The 20,536-nt window shown below is 43.3% G+C and overlaps 1 protein-coding gene across 11 annotated transcripts in view; it reads left to right on the top strand.

The window, feature by feature from the left end:
* The window catches only part of AFF2 (ALF transcription elongation factor 2), a 710,743-nt gene that overhangs the window by 522,889 nt on the left and 167,318 nt on the right, over positions 1 to 20,536 (top strand). For all 11 annotated transcript variants that reach the window (XM_047715962.1, XM_047715955.1, XM_047715956.1 and 8 more), the window contains one exon: positions 10,536 to 10,580. In XM_047715962.1, the coding sequence (XP_047571918.1) occupies positions 10,536 to 10,580 (45 nt within the window). The remainder of the gene's footprint in view (positions 1 to 10,535; positions 10,581 to 20,536) is intronic.

Raw genomic sequence — 20,536 nt, 5'->3', positions numbered from 1 at the left:
TAATGGACATGCTTGCTTAGCATAGCACCTCGTTAATTTGGGGCTAAACAGTTACTTCTATGTTTCAATCTCAGTGTTGTTTCTTAACATTTTTTTTTTTTACTTCTCTTTAATTAGATCTTGCATTTGAGTTTGGTCTCTACACCATTGGAGAAGTAGAATTAATTAATGAGATTTATAAATCTAATGGAAGTGAGTTATTCTTAGCTATCGTTTCATTTTAGCGAGCAAAGAAACCACATGTAAGTGAGTGCACATTTAAGAGATTTCAGAAGTATAGAAAAAAAATGTGAACTTCCTTGAATATATTTAGCAGTGTCACTTGGCATTAATAGATAAAATTGTTTTAATTAGAGTTATAAGTAATAGGAGATCTGGAGAGGATTCAGTCCCCATGTGCACGGCTTGTTCTTTGGGCTCATCACTGTGGGAGAAGAGCAACTGTAACTTTATCTGTGGAACCACCGTGTCATCCGCTGACAATTAAGATGATCCTAAGTGCAGGGTTTACAGAGTCAAGAAGGCGCCAAGTTCATTAGAGGTTAGTCTGAAAGTGGAGCCACTTGCAAACTTACAAAGCCTGTTCCGCTTACATGGCTTTAAGGAAAATTTAGCTAGAAGAAAATCCAACTGAAATCTGGGTTTCTCATTTTGAAGCAGACATTTAGATCATTAGCTATGTATTTAGAAGACTGAAGTGGCTCCTTTAGGGTGAGGGATTGTGAATGTCAAGGAAAGACCTTCATTTTGCACAAGTTTGTCAAGCACTATGAGACAAAGATAGGTATTTAAAAGGTTCTTTTATAAATGGGGCTATAACACTTAATTGAAGGCCTGATAAGACGGCCTGTGGCAATGTCTTCAGAAGCTACCAGAAAAACCTGAACTCCTCCTTCACTTTTTTTGCCCCAGTGAGGAAGTCCTTGTATCTTTAAAAACCATAAATGCTTTTGAAGAACATGTCAGTCCCAGGTATATTATGAAAGATAATTGCATTTTGAAATATTTCATACTAACCATCATGTGATAAATATTTACTTAAATGCAAAATATTTAAAACAGCCCATCTTTACACAGTTTGGAAACTTGCCCTTCCAGTGTATTCTAAGAATGATCTCTCTCAGGAGGGTATGGGTTAATCGGGTTCTCTGCTTCCCTACAGACAGAGTTGAATTCATTTAGCCCCCGAGAGGAGATCCTCAAGCACTGTGGCCATATTTGGCCCTGGGCTTAATTTCATCTGGCCTTCTGAGTAATATTATGGGCTTCGCCACTATGGGGTCCCAGAAAATCATTACTCCTGCTCCTGGGCTCTCGGCTCGTTTCATGCAGAATGAAGCCTCTCGCAGATTAGAGCAGTTGGAGAACTGTGAACTGTGGGTAATTAGCTAATCAGTGTTGGAAAGGACAGTACTAATAGTGGCGAGCAGAGTGTCACCTCCTCCTAAATCACTGGAGCTACTTGGCTTGCAGCTCTCCCCTTTCCCCCGCCTCCTCCTTCCTTTATCTCTATACTCAAGATATGCACAGTGTCTCCTGTGTTTCCCTTGTAGCTAGCTAGCTCTTTCTCTCTTTCCCTTTGACAATTGCCAGATAGTTCTTTTAGACTTTCCTAGCAAATCCACGTTCCTGTCCTCCAAGACAACTATTTCCTGCCTTTCCTTTCTCTTTGCATTCCCAATAGGCACCCCCCCTCATTCTTAGCTGATGACCTTGCCGCCCACTGCAAGGAGTAGAATAGATACAATCAGACAAGTACTGCTGCATCTTCCCATCTTTAATTGCTCCAACCCAACTGCTTATGTATCTAAACACTCTGCCTTTCCTCTTCTTACAATGGAAGCAGCATCCAGAAGTGTCCATGCTCCTATTTCAGGCTGTCCTCTCCAATTGAGTCCCAATGTGCTCTTTCCTTCTCAAGGACTTCGCTTTTATAACCATCCACTCTCTCTTTTGCAACACTTTTTTCTCCTCCACCCACTGGTATATAAAATGCCTTAATATCATCCCTCTTAAAAAAAAAAAAAACACACAAAGAAAAAACCTTGACCTGGCCCACATCACAACTTCCTCTCCCCACGTTTGTCCGTTCCCTTTCACAGGAGAAATCGATTATTCACTCTCTACTCCCATCCTCCCACTCCCTCCTCAACACACTCCAGTTCAGCTTCACACTCACAGTGTGTCACTGAAACAGCTCTGATCAAGGTTGCCCATGACCTAGACCTTGCCAAACTCAACCGCCAAGTCTGCATCCTTATCTTACTTAATGGCCACTTTCTCTTTGAAGCACTTTCTTCTCTAGTCTTCTGGGACACTGTGCTACCTGATATTCCTCCCGCCCCCCCACCCAAGTCCCTCCTAAGAACTTATGTTTGCCTTTGGAATACATGACACGTGATAGATCACATGCTACGCTGTAGGGAAGGTGGACTCTTAGCAAAAGACACTGCAGATGGTTTTTTGTCAATGGTCTTCAGGTTCATCTTGGGACGACTAAGGTGGGAGATCAGTTTCACAGGTAAGGCCCACAAGATGTGCGTGCTGTGTGTTCTGTGTAACTTGTTGTGTTAAGGGTTGCCTTCTTAATTATTCTGGCATTGATTGGTCGAAAAATTAATTTGCCTCTCCCATGCATTTCAAAAGCATCAGCAGGAAAAGATAAAGTCTATCTGGGATTTGACAGTTAACATTCGTGCTCCATGGAGAGAATAGTCCATGGATAGGAGATAGAGAATTGAATGTTGAGAAGTCTACTGCAATGTAGAATAAAATGTATTTAGTATAACAGAATAAAATAGAAGGTGAATAAAATTACAAAATCCAAAAGATACCCAAGAGATCATCTTACCTGGCAACGTGTCTGAGACGAAGGTTTTTCTGTGGCAAAATGTGGACTATAAGAACAGTGGTGTGTGTGAGTATGTTTGATGTCGGCATAAGTTTGCTGTCATAGATCTTGAAGAATCTGTCATGTATTTGGAGATTGTACACTTCCTACCTTTTGGATATTGTTTTCATTATGGCCCTTCATGGCAAATGAAAAACTTGGTTATCTTATGTAGATCTCTGATTATTTTTATAAAGCTATGTGAGGTACAAAACATTAGGAACTTGTGATATATTCTCTTGCCTTTGTCGTGGAGGCTGGAGAGTAAGGAAGTGAGTTGTCCCAAACCAAACAGCTAATTTGTCAGTTTGTCTTTCTTCTGCTACTTTATAAGATCATAGTTAGCTGAAAGCGAGATGGCCTTGCGGTGGCTTAGCTGCTGTATATTGTGAGAATCTGCTGTGATTGTGGAGTGGGTAGGAGTATATGGACACTCTAAAAACTCTAAATTTCTTCTTTAAATGATAAAATTCAGAAGTGAACTTGCTTCTCAGCACTCCTTCTTGACACGCTTAGATCATGCATGTTGGCCTTGTTAACAGCAGCTGTTGACAGAGTTCAGAAGCTGCCTGACATCACTCCAGTTTGTCCATCTGTAGTTTTACAGTTTCCTCTTTTACCATAAGAGATTTAGGCATTAGCATGAATGGCAGGCAGTACAGCAAGAAGGGATTCAATGGAATCGAGATCTTAATATTAAAGAGTTCTTGATTGCAGTGCCCTAGCACCGCAGACAGGACAGCACTGGGTATCCCGCAGGCCCTGAGGGGTCTCTTGCAGGCCTAGAAATGTCAAAAGGAAGGGACCATGGATAGAAGATCCGTGGGTTTTAGGGCAAGCACCAAGAGCCAGCAGAAGGCTAGGAGCACAAGCAGGAAGGGGCAAGCAAGCTGGGCCAGACTGGGAGGCTGGCAAAGAGAAGTAGGATGATATACCTTAAGTGTGAGCAGCACATTTAAGGAATCTATGCACAAAGCTTTGAGAATGTGTAAGCAGGGGGTCAGGCCCCGGGGCACCTGGGTGGCGGAAACACAGTAGCAGCAGTCGGAATGACCTCACTGTCCAGCCTGGGTGACTGGAGGAATGAGGGGTGGGCGGCCAGGCACTTCCAGATAGGCTCTTGGTTTCTTAGGGCAATCTTTCTAGATGTGTACCTCATTTTTCTTTAAGACCATAACCCTGCTCCCCATTTATAGCTCACTCTTCTATAGAAACTAGTTATTACACCAAATAAATGAACAGTGAGCTAATGGCTATTCAGAGCTCACTGAATTAAGTACTCTTCACTTGAAATTCCATCTGCCATTAGGTCCTCTCAGCTGATGATGGGCCTTTCTGCATATGCATCCCGCCCTTGCCCATGCCTAATGTAATCAGGGACAAGATGTCCTCATAATGAAGCACATCATCCGCCCTTCCCCCACCCCTTCCACCCTCACTCCCCCTTGTCTCTCTGTTGTCTTACCTCCTCAAGTTCCCTCTCCAGCCTCCTTTGTCGTCTTCAGGGAGAGCCACCAGATGGAGCAGCAGCCCAAGACTCGTTATACATTGGGCCCCTGGATGGGCTTTTCATAATTAGTTACCTGCACGGGATGTCTTGGGGGCCAGTTTGCAAGGGGACCAAACTGTGCCCTTAGTGATTCTAAGTCTCAATGTGACGATGCCTAGCCACGAGTCTTAGAGGCGACTTGGGATAGAAGTCGGGGAGGGAGCTTACGATGTACATCTCAGCCCCATAACCACTCTAGGAGTGTACCTTGTATTCCCCTCCTATAGACACTGAAACAGAGACCCAGGCAGGGAAACAAATACAGAGAAGTTCAAGTACCTTGCCCCAGTCGACAAAACAAATTAAGTATCAAAGCTGGGATTAAAATCCAAGTCGGTCCAGCTTCAAAGAGTGTATTCTTTTCACTACCTCTTGATGCCCCCAGAAAATATAGTAAATTATCTCATTTATTTGCTCAAATAAATAAAATGTAATTGCACTCACTGCCTTTTTAGTTTTGATTCCATGGAAGATTCTACATAAAAGGTCATTTTTTTTTTAAGACAGCCTGAAATGGCAAGGACATTAAATTCCTTTGATCTTTATGCTCTACATTTTGTTGCTTCTGTCTTAGAGGGAACAGTGACTCCTAACTTATTTTACATGGGGTATTTGGACCGCATGACTCTCTTAAAAATGGGCCGGAAACAGTATTTGAAAGTAAACTCCCAATCTGTGGGCGCCCAGGCTTTCAGCTGTTTTAAAAAGAAACTGGAAGATGAGCTGTTTAGCTGTACCATGCAACGGTTGTGAAATCTTTTTTGTTTTGATTAAAAAGTCCTATTACCTGAGGACTTCTGTCGGCAGCTTATGTAATATTAACTGTTCCTGTTTAATCAGGGCCTCATGAATACCAACTAGAATAGGGACAGGCTAAGGTGAGGCAGGCAGCAAGGGACTGACAGATCCTAATGGGAACTGGGTTTGTAGTTTTCCAAATTGGAGATGCAGGACTCCCTGGGTCGGGTGGGGAGATCGAGGGATCAGAACTCCAGAGGCTACTGCCCCTTGTTTTTACAAATGACAGACCGTGAGGATTAAACATTTTAAAAAGCCGGCAACTCATTTGGTAATACAATATCATAACCTGACTTTTCGTTCTATTGGTAATGCCACGTCAGGGGAACTCCGTGTCCCATAAATCAATCATGGGGATAAATGTGGCAATTTGTTAATGAAAATACAAACGGAATTAGTTCAGAAGCTGCCATGGATGTCAGTCATACATATTGTTTGACTGGGCCGTTGGCATGGTGTTTGGTGTTAGCAGTGTGACACTCTGTGTCACTTGCACTTGTTAGGGGAACGCAAGCATTCGCTGGCAATTAAACCTGTGATTTTTGAGTTTTGCTTTACGAAGTCTTTGTCAAGGTGGAATATGCCTGGAATCATGGGCTTTGATTGCCAGATATTGTGGGACAACCTCAGGGTGCTTTTAGGGGAAGAGAAAAAAAAAAAAAAAGAATGACCCTTCTCTTGCAGTCCCTTAATAATAATACACTGACAGGCAGGCACTGAGCTCTCCCTGCCCCCCACCCTGGATAACCATGTGATGATCATTATTCTTTTAATGTTTTACATTAATCTCCATGTTTTCTATTAGTGCTAGCTGCTGCTTATGTCTCTCAATGCCACAATCAGGGTATTTTTGATATCTTGTATTACCCTAATCGCCAAGAAGTATGCTCCAAACTGATTAATTCTGGAATGATTAAAACATCCTATGCAATTCATTTATTGTTGCTGCAGTTAATTGAATATGTGATGATTTAAAGGTACCCTCATTATTTCCTAAGATATGTATTTATCACAGGCAGATGATTTGTGCGTGGTCTCTCTGTGGGTACATGGGGTGGCAGACTGCGCTGTCACATGCCAAGAGGGTAGGCACTTGGGAGGGATCTCCATTAACGCCCCCCACCTGCCCGCCGTGTGCCTGCCTTCCCTGGCCCTCAGAGGACCACATCCGTGCCCAGCACAAGAGGGTCGTCTGGGGCCAGGCGGGAGAGCACAGGCTTGCCTCTGCTGCGCGCAGCCTGCTCTCTGCTCTGGGAGGAGGGGGCGGAGAGGGGGATGGAAAGGACGCTGCAGCTCTGAGTGGTTAACTTGCGCTTTGTGGACTATCTGAATGCTCAAGGGTGGATTGAAAGAGAGGAGAAGGTGGCTCGGGAATTAAGCAGCAGCTTGGCAACTCAGCGGGCAGCAGTTCTAATCCCCGTGTCACCACTAGTTCTCTTAGTCTCCTTTCCCACCTGTCCGAGTGACTCCAGAAGTACTGCGAGAGGAGCGTGTGCATGTGTGCCCGCGCGCGCGCGCGCATGTGTGTGTGTGTGTGTGTGTGTGTGTGAGAGAGAGAGAGAGAGAGAGAGAGCGAGAAAGAGAGGAGGGGGAGTGCCACTGGGCAAAATTCTGGGGCTGAGCCCTTGCCTCAGTGCAGCTGTCTTCAGTGTGCAGAGTGATCCCCCCCAACCCGGGTGCAGCTCCACAGGGGGTCTCAGAGACTGAAGTGGCCTCAGGTGGCTCCACCACTTTTCAGCCATGACAGATCCTTGGTCTCTCACTCCCATGTGGAGTGAAGACTACAGTGGGGACCTCGGCAGCTGGGAGCTTCTGTCGGACATGACTCTGTCCGTGAACCCGGTAGGTACCCTCTCCCTACCACCTGATCAGACCTCCTGTTCTGTATTGTCTGTTTCCCGTGTAAATGTTTGTCTTCTCAGTTTGCATGGAGTCTCAAAGCCAGAAATTATGTTGTCTTCAGTGTCTTCAGACCCTCCCCGTTGGCACCATCCTGAGCACAGTGTGAGCTCAATCAGGATTTGTTGTCTAAAGAAATAAATGGGAGAACTGATGAATAGGCGGTCGGGCGGTAAATAGGATCCTATTACCCTTGTCATGACTACCTTACAATGTATGTCACAGTGGGTCTCTAATTGTTTGTTTTGCCATCCCATCCAGACATTTAACTCCCAGAGAAAGAGGCCAAGTCTCGGAGCTGTTTGTGTCACTGCCCCCCTGCAATGCCTAACACTATTCTAGGCGCAGAGGAAATGCTCCGCTGCTTAATTCAAAAGCACTTGCAGGGGGAGAAGCATTGGCCGCTCAAATGTAGTTGTCTTGCAATGGAAAAAGCTGTGGGGCAGGGCTAGACAAGTTTGCAGGACTAGCGACTCCATGCCAATGCTGGATTCCTGGATTTCTTAAAAAGAAAAACAATCTGAACACTCGGTGTGGACACAGACTTATTTGACTGCCCTTGTCGGCAGTCATTCCCAAACCTGAGTGCTACTGACCCCGAGAAGTCGTTATTAGATTTGCTGCAAAACCCCAGAGTTGACAACTCTTTCTATTTTGACAGCAGTTCCCCCATAAGGAAATAGATACTTTATAATACCAGGTATAGGGATGATATTTGCAGGGGGTGAGAGTAAGTTCTTTCCTGGAAAAGATGAGAAAACTCAACTTAGTAATAAAGCAGTGAGGAGAACAACAGGACAAGGGATACAAAGCACGTTTACATTACTTATATCATATACTGCTCACAGAAACCGAGTGAGATTTGAAAAGAGTGGGTATTAGTATGATGGCGATTTTATTTTATTCTACTTTATTTTACAGTTGGGAAAACTGGAACTCACAGGGGTAAAGTTACCAAGTCCTGTTTCTGAGTGGTAGGGCTGGAACTCCCACCCAGTTCCTTATACACACAGAAGCAAGTGTTCTTGTGGTGTCTGCACATTACTTATATGTTTTTCTCTGTGGTTGGAAAATTAACATTATGTTTTTTGTGTGGGAACAAAAAGAGCAAGGACCTTTTTCTGAGAGTGGGACATACATTTTTAGCCCAGGAGGCCCACACAGACAGAATGCAACAATGATATTGAAGGTTTAATTCTGCTAGAATCATTTTGACCTTTGCCAAAGGTTATTTCTTAGAAGTTCAAGGATTGTCTTGGAAAATACAGTTGCTAGAGCATTGAGCAATGGGATGAGATTGTATCTGTGGTTAAAACTAATCCGTTGAGTTCTGTAATACTGCAGGGCGTTAGACCGGCATCTCCCGGCATCTCCCGGTGTATGTTCCACAGACACTCATTCTGCATGGAATGGTGGTATTTGATGATTGGGAAACAAACAAACAAAAAAATCACAAAAGCTAAAAAGCCCAGAATTCAGTGGTCAAGAAAGTTGGGAACATGTGTTAAACAGTTAGATGGATGTCTTGGAGCCTTTAATTCGCACCGTGGATTTCCACATAGGGGTTGGATGGCAGTATTTCCCACACCTATCTGGACATGGACTCTTTAATTTTGCACAACTAGTGCCTGTGGGATGGTCTTAGGGAGCAATACACACAGTTTCAGTCCTACATGAACTATGTGATTCCTCCTATTTACCTTTCTCTTGAGTGTACAGACTCCATGAAGGAGGAAGCTATGTCTCCTTTTGCTTTTCATGGTACCCGCGCCTAGCATAAGGCCGGAGGCATAGTCCCCAGCCCTCAGAAAAGTTGTTGAATGAACAAATGTACTGTGCTAGGCCAAAGCATACCCATAGTTCCCTATTGGGGACCTGCATTTAAGGTCCTCTGGAAAGTAATGCCTGGCCCTCTTTTCCTGCCTTTCCTTCTACTGTTCTTTCTACCCAGTATTAGAATATTACTGTGCTGGGAAAGAGTGACTATTTAATTTATCATCCAAACTGGGACATTTGTGAGGGGGATCTGTGAGGGAGAAAAGGAGATACTGTCAATAATAACTCCAGGATAACAGGTGTAAACTGGAAGCGTACCAAATACTGGATAGTCCCTTCTTTATGGGGGACTCTTTCTCAGCCTGCCTCCCCCACAAGGGATTTTATGCTTCTGAAGCAGGGACTTTTACATGAAAAAGGTACTGAAAAAATGCAAGGTGAAATTAATACCACTACAGCAGTGACTTTAATGCTGAATTAAAATTTGCTGATGGTTGTAACATGTTTTCTTGCAAATTTGAGGGAAACTGGGGCCATATTCTATTTTCCATTTCCCCAAGTAGAGTTATGTTCATCCTTCAGTCTATTGGAGTACGAGGGGCTCATCACCTAATTGCCCCTGTGAGAGATTTGGAATGTATAGTCTCTGTGATTGTGCTGTCTTTAGAGGACTGACATTTCACCTTCTGAGGCAGTGATTTAAGGAGACCAAATGTTCTCCTTGCCAGAACTGGAGAGAAGCAGAAGTGACAAATTGCAGTCCTGGAGAGGGAGAAAGTATGAAGGAGAGAGAGAGGTTTGGGGGATGCCTGCAACTCACACAGGTGATGTCACACCCGGCAGACCTTTCTTCGGTGGTTGTTCCATGCCCACATCCCTCGCCAGTCACTGCCTTCAGGCTGGTGCCTTAGTTTGGTGCTGGCTTCTGGCTTTCACTGATTACAGAGTCGCTGGAGGATAGAGCCATGTGCCAGACCTGCAGTGAGTCCTCGGGACATTTCTGCAAGTTGCTTGAATTTTGATTGATCAGGAAGGTGTCACGCTGGGAAAGATAACTCATGGGATTCACTTTGTATGTTTGTGAGATGCTCTCTCAGTGCCAAGGCATGCCTGCAATTTACACAGGAGTCTGAGCCTTGGTGTTTTGGATAAAAATTGCAGGCAACTGGTTAGACTCCTAAATTTAAAAAGAACTTAATTCAGTCATAGAAGTTTGTCCTATAGGCCTCATGTTTTTAAAATCTGTGATTATGAATAATAAACTCTGGCAGAGGGTCAAATGGGCCTTAAAGATGAGGAAGTCGAGCTCCTTCTTTGGATAGATGAGCAAAGTAAAGCCTGGGTGTTGGGGAGGGTGGGGGGAGATAGCCCAGCATCCCACAGAAAATCGGTATTGGAACAAGCTACTCTCTTTCTGCACCTTGTGCTTCCTGCTTCATTAAGACAAAACAAAATTGGCCACTAGCAGATACTTTCAGCTTTGTACTTAACAGGGGAAAACCCCACATTGATAGCTCTATTTCCTTTCTTTACAGTTTTTCTTACCGTGTAAAATATGATACAACAAGCTTCTCTGAGAGTAGCTAAATGATGCTTAATTTCTGTTTGTTTATTTTATTTTAGGTAAGCCTTCCCAGTGATCCAAGCTGTGTTGAAGAAATCTTGCGGGTGAGTTTAAACCTTTATTCCTGTGCCTTTTAATAACGAAGCAATCTATCTGCTTAAGCTGTTTCAAGTAATTACTGTGCTGTTTCTGGGAGTATCCTGGTGGGGAATCCTCTCATTCCACTTCAAGACCCTTCTGCTTATACCTCCTGGCTCATTTCTCACTTGTCTTCTCCCCATCCCTGGCCAAGCTAGTCTTGTCATCTCCCCAAGCTTCTGTTTCATCCTTGCACCTTTCCTGGTCTTTCTTTTGAGACTCCCCTCTTTTGTTAGTATTCTCCCCCTCTTCAAGCAGCCTACCCTAAATCTTGGGCTTTCTGCTCTCTGGGATCTCAAGCTTCAACTTCACTGCTACCTCCCTTGCCAACACGGGTTGAAGAAGGTTGTGGGGGTTGCAGCCTTTGATGAGGGGGCAAGATGTGGGAGGGTGGAGGGCAGTGAGGAGGAGAGAATTGAGAGAAGGTAAGCTGTAGGACCTGTTCCTAACGGGAGGGAATGTGTGCGTAAGAGTGGCAAGACGTGGCAGTGACCTCTCCCAGAGCAGTGCTTAAACCAAAGGCAATACCAGAGCCTAGCCTGGAAAATGGGTCTCCCGTCTCTGGCTGTTAGCACCATAAGGCAAGGCAATGTGGCACGTGAAGAACACGAGTCATGGCACTGAGTCCCAGAGCCAGTCCTGCTGTTTGTCACTCTGCAGTTTGGACAGAGAACTCCATCTTTCTGAATCTCCATTCCTTGTCTGTGAAACAGGATGATAATACCTGTCCTAATTCCCTTAGAAACCGCCAAGAGGTAGAGATGCTCATTATTATGATAAATGATGATCAGTGTGGCCATGAAAAAAATCACACAGTCTTGCTGCCTAAGGAAAAGAATAATCTGTGTGCCATTGAGAAGTCTGCCCCCCACCGCCCCCCACTTACCAAATGTGGGGAACTCACCCCACTTCTGCCTGAGACTCCCTGTGCTGTGTTACCTTCTGTGAAAGCACAGCCCAAGGAAAAATAAAGAGGACAGAGTTGTTTATTGTCAAGTTCACCTGGCCACCAATTTTACCTGTTGGGGATATGCGTGTCGCATTTTCAGCCCATGAGCGTTGTTACCCACAAGATGATACTCTGATCAGAGACAAAAGTATCCGAATTGGGGATATAATGGCTAATTTTTACAAAAAGATTTATTTATTTTAGAAAGAGACAGAGAGAACATGAGAGATGGGAGGCAGAGAGGGAGAGGAAGAAGTTCAAGCCCACTCAGGCTGAGCACAGAGCCTGAGCTGGGGCTCGAACTCATGACCCTGAGAACACAACTTGAGCTGAAACCAAGAGGCAGACGCCCAACTGACTGAGGCATGCAGGTGCCCCTCTATGCTACTTTTTGAAGAGCTCAAGAATCCCTCTGTCATCTTTTCTGGTGTCTAAGGGTTGGAGTGGAGGGTGGGCAGCTGTTGAGAAATCCACTAGCATGCTCCACCTGGGGACCACAGCTGCCTGTTCCTTCCATTGTGTGGAGATGGGTCAGATCAACTAGAGAAACCAAATGCTTGTGTGTGTGTTGGCTGCCTTCCTGAAAGAAAGGTAACACAGCAAGAAATCTCTTCCTCTCTCCCAAATGAAATCAGCGGTCTTTTCTTAACTCCCAAAGAATGTGGGACCCATTTCAAAACGTTCACCTAATTGGTTGCAGTTGGAATCTCTTCTTAAGACCGGCCTGGCCCTGGGGTATATGGGGCTCCCACTCTGCCCCACTGCCCGAGTGAGGGGAGCCTGGTGAGCACCTGGCAGAGGCTGGGGGCCCCCGTCTGCTAGAGGAGCCACTTAGAGAAACAACAGAATGTCACTTAAACACGGAAAGAAAAGAAGCAGGTTGCCTTAATAAGCTCGTAAAAGAGCACCCTTTGAGGAGGTAAAAAAAGTCCTTCTGTTCTTGAAAGAGAATCTAGGGAAATGTTTTTTGTTTTGTTTTGTTTTGTTTTTGAAGGGCTATAGATTGTATAGAATCCTGGGTATTTTTCAACAGCATCATTAATGAGTGGGCTTTCCTTTATTGAAGAATGACATGTCTCATTTCCCATGCTTAGAATAAAAATAAGCATTCCAAAGTTTATGTCCTAAATTTTATGAGTAATTCTTAAATTTGTATAGCCCACATTGTGTGGCACAACAGGTTCGTGGTCGTGTTTGTTTGAGGGCTGTGGAGCCCAGCGGATAGTTCCACAGCTCTCTGTGTGGCCGTGCTCCCCATCTGCCTCCTCCCTGGTGGGTGTGAGGGGGGGGCTTTACCCTTCCTTTTTCCCTCCACCTCTCTCTGACACCTTCAGCGTTTTTCAGATCAGCCAAAAGCAAGGGCACATTCTGCCTCATTGAAGTGTAGCTGTGGGGAGGAAGGGGTTCTGGCCCTGGAGTAGGAAGCCCTGGGTCCCTCACTTTCTAACTGTGTGGCTTCTCGATCTCTTCGTGCAGCAAACAGGGGGTAATAACTCACCCTCCCACCATACGACCCACCTGCAGTGAGAGAATCATTAAAGTGTGCACACGGTTTACGCGGGAAACATGGAGAGCTCAGTCTGTTTGCTCTCTCAGCTTCCCCACCTCACTGATCTCCCCCCATTTTTGCCCTCCACAGCCCAGCAGGCTAAGCATGCAAACCCACTTCATCTCCCCTGGGGACAGACTTCTTTTATTAACCAACTACAACAGAACTGGTCTCTCCCCTCTCTCAGCCCCTCAGTCCCGAAGCAATGGAAATACTTTTCCCTAATGCATTTTATTTTTGCCTCCTTTTCCAAAACGCTGTTCCAATTCAAACCGGTTGGCTTTCTTTGTGCTCCTACTTCTCATACCATCTTAGCCCACCTCCTCTGGTCTTCCAGGGCTAACTTGACCTGATAGGGTGACCTTATTTTTCTGTGGCACATGACTGCCTTTGAAAACACTTGAACCCCATTATCTTATTTTGATAAGAGGAAGCATGGGGTGGTCCCTATTTTTTTCAGGAAATTAAGGCCCAGAGAGGTTATAAATGACCTGCAGCGTGGGTGAAGCTAGGTTACGGTGGAAGCAGAAAAGGAACTTCGTCACCATTTTACACTATGCCAAACTGGCCACCACCCTCTCACAACCCTCTGGATTAAAAAACAAAACAAAACAAAACAAAAAAATTGCCCCAGATGCTGGCTGACTTAGTCCTAACCACTCTAAGAATCCCACCAAACCAATGGAATTTGAGCAGGCATCAGGAGTTAATTCTTTCTTCCTACCATTCTGAATATATTCAAATATCACCTCAAATAATAAAATATTAACAATGGCACATAACTGCCACTGATAAAAAATAAGATCAATGTGCCACTTCCAGGCAGAACACTTGAGAACACTAGGTTGGGTACATCTTGCGACAGTCCCAAAACTCTGCATCTTGAGTCTGTGACAGTGCAGCCCAAGGCAAAATAAAGAGGACAGAGTTGTTTATTGTCAAGTTCACCTGGCCACCAATTTTACCTGTTGGAGATATGCATGCCGCATTTTCAGCCCATGAGCGTTGTTACCCACAAGATGATACTCTGATCAGAGACGAAAGTATCCGAATTGGGGATGTACTGACTAATTTTTACAAACAGATTTATTTATTTTAGAAAGAGACAGAGAGAACACGAGAAAGGGGAGGCAGAGAGGGAGAGGATGAATTTCAAGCCCACTCAGGCTGAGTACAGAGCCTGAGCTGGGGCTCGAACTCATGACCCTGAGAACACAACTTGAGCTGAAACCAAGAGGCAGACGCCCAACTGACTGAGGCATGCATGTGCCCCTCTATGCTACTTTTGGAAGAGCTCAGGAATCCCTCTGTCATCTTTTCTGGGGTCTAAGGGTTGGAGTGGAGGGTGGGCAGCTGTTGAGAAATCCACCGGCATGCTCCACCTGGGGACCACAGCTGCCTGTTCCTTATGTACACTAGGTCGCATACACCTTGCAACAGTTCCAAAACTCTGCATCTTGAGTCCCATTTTGCAAAACAAACACCTCACTATGCATTCAGCTCTTGTTGGCACACTCAAGTCCATTCTGCCTTCCCCAACTGCGGTCTCCTTTATGACTAACATCATGATGGCGTCAGCTACCATTCCTTCCAGCTGCCGTTGTTTCCCTGATTCGTACAAATCCAGTTATGCCAAAACAATTTTAAGTAGTTTTTCAAACAGACCAGAAACCACCAGCCCACAGCACCTCTCCTCCAACTGCCCTTCTGCCATAAAACATGCTGTGTAGATCCACTTGTCTTCACTACTTGTCAAGTGCATTGTTGCCTAGTCTAACATTTTGCAAATCAGAAACATCAAGGTGGGTGCCTGGGTGGTTCAGTAGGTTAAGCCTCTGCCTTCAGCTCAGTTCATGATCTCAGGGTCCTGGGATCAAGTCCTGCAAGAGCTTCCCCCTCTCTCTTTGCCTGCCTCTCTGCCTGTTTATGATCTCCTCTCTTTCTCTCTCTCTCTCTCCCTCTCTCTCTCTCTCTCTTTCTCTCTGTCAAATAATAAATAAAATCTTAAAAAAAAAAAAAGATAAACATCAAGGCGACGATGGTTCCAGCCTGTGCACCTGCTTTGGTCAGTGCACCATTTGCTCTTTCAACTCAAGCTACCCTCGAGTCCAAACAGAAATGAAAACTAACAATAACTCTGGTGGTGTTCTGCAGTTACAATTCATCTATCAGATGAGGGACTCTGAAGCTGCTCATATGTAATAATATGGGCCGCAACAGCTTCTCTCCTGAGCTCCACGGGGTTTGATGGGTCCTCAAGTAATCATTTCTGGAAGAGTTCAGCCAAGGAGAGCTGCGTGCACTAAATGCTACTAGCTGAGGATGGATGTTCAGTGATTATTTGCTTGGCGGTGGTATGATTTATTTGTTCCTTGCAAGAATTTACTTAAAAATATCAACAAACTATCAATTAAGTCCTTTCTTGAGTCAAAAATGCAGATAGAGCATGTCTCTTAGCCCTGACACTGAACAGATTGTGTTTCCTAGCAAAGTACCTTCAGTAGTTGATAATTTCATAGTCTAACATCTGTAAGTGTAATTCACTGTTTATGGGGAATGCTGAATTTGCTAGCTAAGATTTACAGAACTCGATTTGATAAACTGTATAATCTTACAGATCTCTCCCTGCCATATGGATCAGGTTGGTAAACATCGACATGGGTACCTCTTTTGGATGACGGCGTGATCTGTGTTTACAGCATTCTAAATTAGGGCAATTCCACATATTAGGTCTGTGTTTGGGTGTACAGTTTTAGCATGGAGAGATCTTACCAAATAATTACAGGACGACTGTGCACAGTACTTGCTATTTTTTACTTTTAAAAGGGGAAACAAATGAAGAAGCCGATCTTAAGAATGAAAAAAATGGATTGGGGAACAAAATTGGTCAATTATCTCTGAAAGGAAATTTGATTATATTATCATAACTATGTACCATAATCAAGCACCTTTCAGTAGAATTTCTTTGATAAATTTAACCAATAATTAGGCAATTGATTTTATATCCTGTCAAATTAATGTATAAATAATGTTCAAATTGGAATCATGCAAACGATTTTCTGTATAGCAGTCTTAAATACTAGTCCTTCCAGAATGTTTCAAAAAGCATCTATCCTATTCTGGTGTGGACTTTTAAAATTATAGTTTCTTGAAATAGTAATGTAGTGTTCCATCCAAGAAAGACAACAATTGCTAAATATAATTTAGACTATAATTAATGTTAACATTGATGGAGTCAAATAAATGAACTAACTACTGATTGCACCCTCTGCTATTCTGATGACTAGCTTTTACCTAATGACATTGGGAAATATGTAAATTTGTCAGCAGGTGAAAATGCCCTTGACTGGGTAAATTATGTGGAGTATTACCTTTTCTGAAGCTAATTCAAAGCACTAATGGACTTAATACGTAGCATGCATATGTGAGGTGAGCTATTCATGGGAACAAATTAGCCCATAAGAGATATTAGCCATTATTTGCCTCCCAGTAATCATTCTCTTTTTTCTCAAACACAAACCAACCCAGAAGAAAGATGCTAAATTTAATTATAACAACTATTATGTGAACAATGTAGGTAAGCCATCCAGTATGCTTCCAAATGCACTTAGAGCCTGTCAAGCAGTTTAAATATTTTCATGTGGAATCTAGGGGTTTGCAGCCAGTGTATGATGTGAATTTTAAATGATTATACAGACGTCATTGGGAGAATGAGTAACGTGAGTAATGAGGTGACTGGCCCAGTGATTCATGGGAACCTGTCAAACGTGGGACAAGTCAGGGAAGAGATTATGTCAAATACCAGTAACTTAGCAACTCAGCATTTAGCTGTCCAGGGAGTGAGCAAGAGTAGCCCCTTTAAAGTCACCAAGTCAATATATGAGTCCCTGAATTTTGTAGGTGTGCTATATAAGAAGAAGTCTGTTTTCTGACAACCTGTTTCCTTCTGTGAATATGGTGATTTATTATTTTCTACTGAACTGAATGAAAACAGGTGAGAATTTAAGCCATGTGTAGAATTTACACCTGCTTTCTGTATCTTGGGTGTACAGAGAGGGTAATGAAATAGTGTATTGGTTTGCCAAAAAGCAGGCTAGGCTTATCTGAAAGAACTAATAGCTTCCAACTGTTGTTTGAGAACCAACCTCATTGTCCCAGCTGTGCTAGTGGGATTGGATTGGAAAAAAAAAATGTAATGCCAGGAGGTTGGCTGTTGCACTTGCATCTGTATAGAGGTAAGACAAGTGTCTCTGGAAAATACATTGAGAGTGAAGCCTCCCAGAGTCCTTTTGGTAGGCATCTTCCAGTTTTGAAATGAAAGAATAGAACAGAGCTCACACCTTCTCCTGTTAATTGACAAAAGCATCATGGGGAATGAGAAAAAGAAATGTGAACTGCACAACTGGTTTAACCAGAAGACATACATAAGCCTAAATCACAATTTATTCTGTGAAGGTCATACAGGGAAGAATCCAAAGGATGGTTCTCATGGTCATGGCTCTAGAGCACAGCTGATGATTCACTGCTTTTAGGATAAGTAACACAGGGGCACCTGGGAGGCTCAGTAGGTTAAGCATCCAACACTTGACTTTGGCTCAGGTCATGATCTCGGGGTCCTGGGATGGAGATCCACATTGGGCTCCCTGCTCAGTAGGGAGTCTGCTTGTCTCCTTCTCCCTCTGCCCCTCCCCGTGCTGTGCTCTCTTGCCCTGGGATAAATAAATAAATTTTTTTTAAAAAGAGTAAGTGACACACCATGAAATGCAAAACCAATATGGGAATAAGGGGGGCTGAGCGTGGAGTTTTGTAACTGGAGATTCTTTGGACTTAGTCTGGAACATACAGATCTTAAGAAGTGGGAAAGGCAGTATTGAATGAGGAGTGACATAATTAATCCACATTTGTGGAAAACACTTTGCTACTGAGGCAACATGGCAGATTGAGATGCTGCCTTATGAGCAGCCTGTAGGCCTGATGTCTCTTGATAAGACAGACATAAAGGCCAAAGGCCTTGAACGTACACATGGGTGTTGAGAAGAGAACTCTTGCTTGTCTGGGATGGAGCCACAGCCTCCACTGCCACAGAAACATCCTACAAACAACTCTTGTCCAGGAGGAACTTTTGTCACTAGAAAAAGTAGTAATAATAAAAAAGGAACCACTGTAAGAGCTATGCAAAAATACCAAGAGAAAAACAAAGAAGAAAAGGAAAAAAAATGTATAAAAATTGTTGTTAGGGAACAAATCAAAACTATGACCATCACAGTAGAAGGAATTATTAAAAAATGAAGCAATTTTAATCAGGATCAAAAGCTTCTGCTCAGCAAAGGAAACAGTCAAGAAAACAAAGAGGCAACCCATGGAATGGGAGAAGATATTTGCAAATGACAGTACAGACAAAAGGTTGATATCCAGGATCTATAAAGAACTCCTCAAACTCAACACACACAAAACAGATAATCATATCAAAAAATGGGCAGAAGATATGAACAGACATTTCTCCAATGAAGACATACAAATGGCTATGAGACACATGAAAAAATGTTCATCATCACTAGCCATCAGGGAGATTCAAATTAAAACCACATTGAGATACCACCTTACACCAGTTAGAATGGCCAAAATTAGCAAGACAGGAAACAACATGTGTTGGAGAGGATGTGGAGAAAGGGGAATCCTCTTAGACTGTTGGTGGGAATGCAGGTTGGTGCAGCCACTTTGGAAAACAGTGTGGAGATTCCTCAAGAAATTAAAAATAGAGCTTCCCTATAACCCTGCAATTGCACTACTGGGTATTTACCCCAAAGATACAGATGTAGTGAAAAGAAGGGCCATCTGTACCCCAATGTTTATACCAGCAATGACCAAGGTCGCCAAACTGTGGAAAGAACCAAGATGCCCTGGGGCACCTGGGTGGCTCAGTGGGTTAAAGCCTCTGCCTTCAGCTCAGGTCATGATCCCAGGTCCTGGGTTCGAGCCCCACATCTGGCTTTCTGCTCAGCAGGGAGCCTGCTTCCTCCTCTCTCTCTGCCTGCCTCTCTGCCTACTTATGATCTCTGCCAAATAAATAATAAATTTTTTTTAAAAAGGGGGGCACCTGGGTGGCTCAGTGGGTTAAACCGCTGCCTTCGGCTCAGGTCATGATCCCAGGTCCTGGGTTCGAGCCCCACATCTGGCTTTCTGCTCAGCAGGGAGCCTGCTTCCTCCTCTCTCTCTGCCTGCCTCTCTGCCTACTTGTGATTTCTCTCTGTCAAATAAATAAATAAAATCTTTAAAAAAAAAAAAAGAACCAAGATGCCCTTCAACAGATGAATGGATAAGGAATATGTGGTCCATATACACTATGGAGTATGATGCCTCCATCAGAAAGGATGAATACCCAACTTTTGTAGCAACATGGACGGGACTGGAAGAGATTATGCTGAGTGAAATAAGTCAAGCAGAGAGAGTCAATTATCATATGGTTTCACTTATTTGTGGAGCATAACAAATAGCATGGAGGACAAGGGGAGATGGAGAGGAGAAGGGAGTTGAGGGAAATTGGAAGGGGAGATGAACCATGAGAGACTATGGACTCTGAAAAACAACCCGAGGGTCTTGAAGGGGTGGGGGGGGTGGGAGGTTGGGAGAACAAGGTGGTGGGTATTAGGGAGGGCACGTATTGCATAGAGCACTGGGTGTGGTGCAAAAACAATGAATACTGTTATGCTGAAAAGAAATAAAAAATTAAATTAAATTAAAATATTAATAAAAAAAAAATAAAACAAAAAATGAAGCAATTTTATCTATAAGAAAAAAAAAAAAACAAGAGCCATAGCAGTGATAAAAGAGCCTAAAGATGCTATTTTATTAAAAGTAGATAAATCAAGAGCTGCAAAGAAATGAATTACAGACAGAAAATCATTAGAATTAGCACTTTTAAGATCTGTTTTTATTTTCCAAGATAAAAGAGTAACAGCAATCAATCATTTGTTAATCTCACCAAGGGGGGAAAAAAGGAAAAAGCACAAATACATAAAGGAAGGAATAATAAAGAGTAATAACTTTTCAGATACAGAAGAAATACAAATACTGTTAGTGACAATTTACTCACCTAGGCACAAATAAATATAAGCATCTATATGAGATGGACAATTTTTCCAGTGAAATATAATTGACTCAGACTGTCTCCAGAAGATAGAAAATCTAAACAGACTTTTCACCATCAATGCAATGAAGAGTAGTCCCACTCATTCATGAAATCATCAGTCCTAGGCAGGGTTTCATAGGGAAGTTAAACCAAACCATGGAGGAGTAATCTAGCTCAATGGTTTCAGAACATGGAACCAGAAGAAAATATTGCAAAGTATTTTTTTAGAAGAGTCAAATTAGCACATAATATTAATGCCAACATCTGACAAAAACAGCATACAAAACAGAAAATT

Source organism: Lutra lutra, chromosome X (assembly GCF_902655055.1).
Source record: "Lutra lutra chromosome X, mLutLut1.2, whole genome shotgun sequence".
Lineage (NCBI taxonomy): Eukaryota > Metazoa > Chordata > Mammalia > Carnivora > Mustelidae > Lutra > Lutra lutra.
This window is presented reverse-complemented; position numbering and strand designations above follow the sequence as displayed.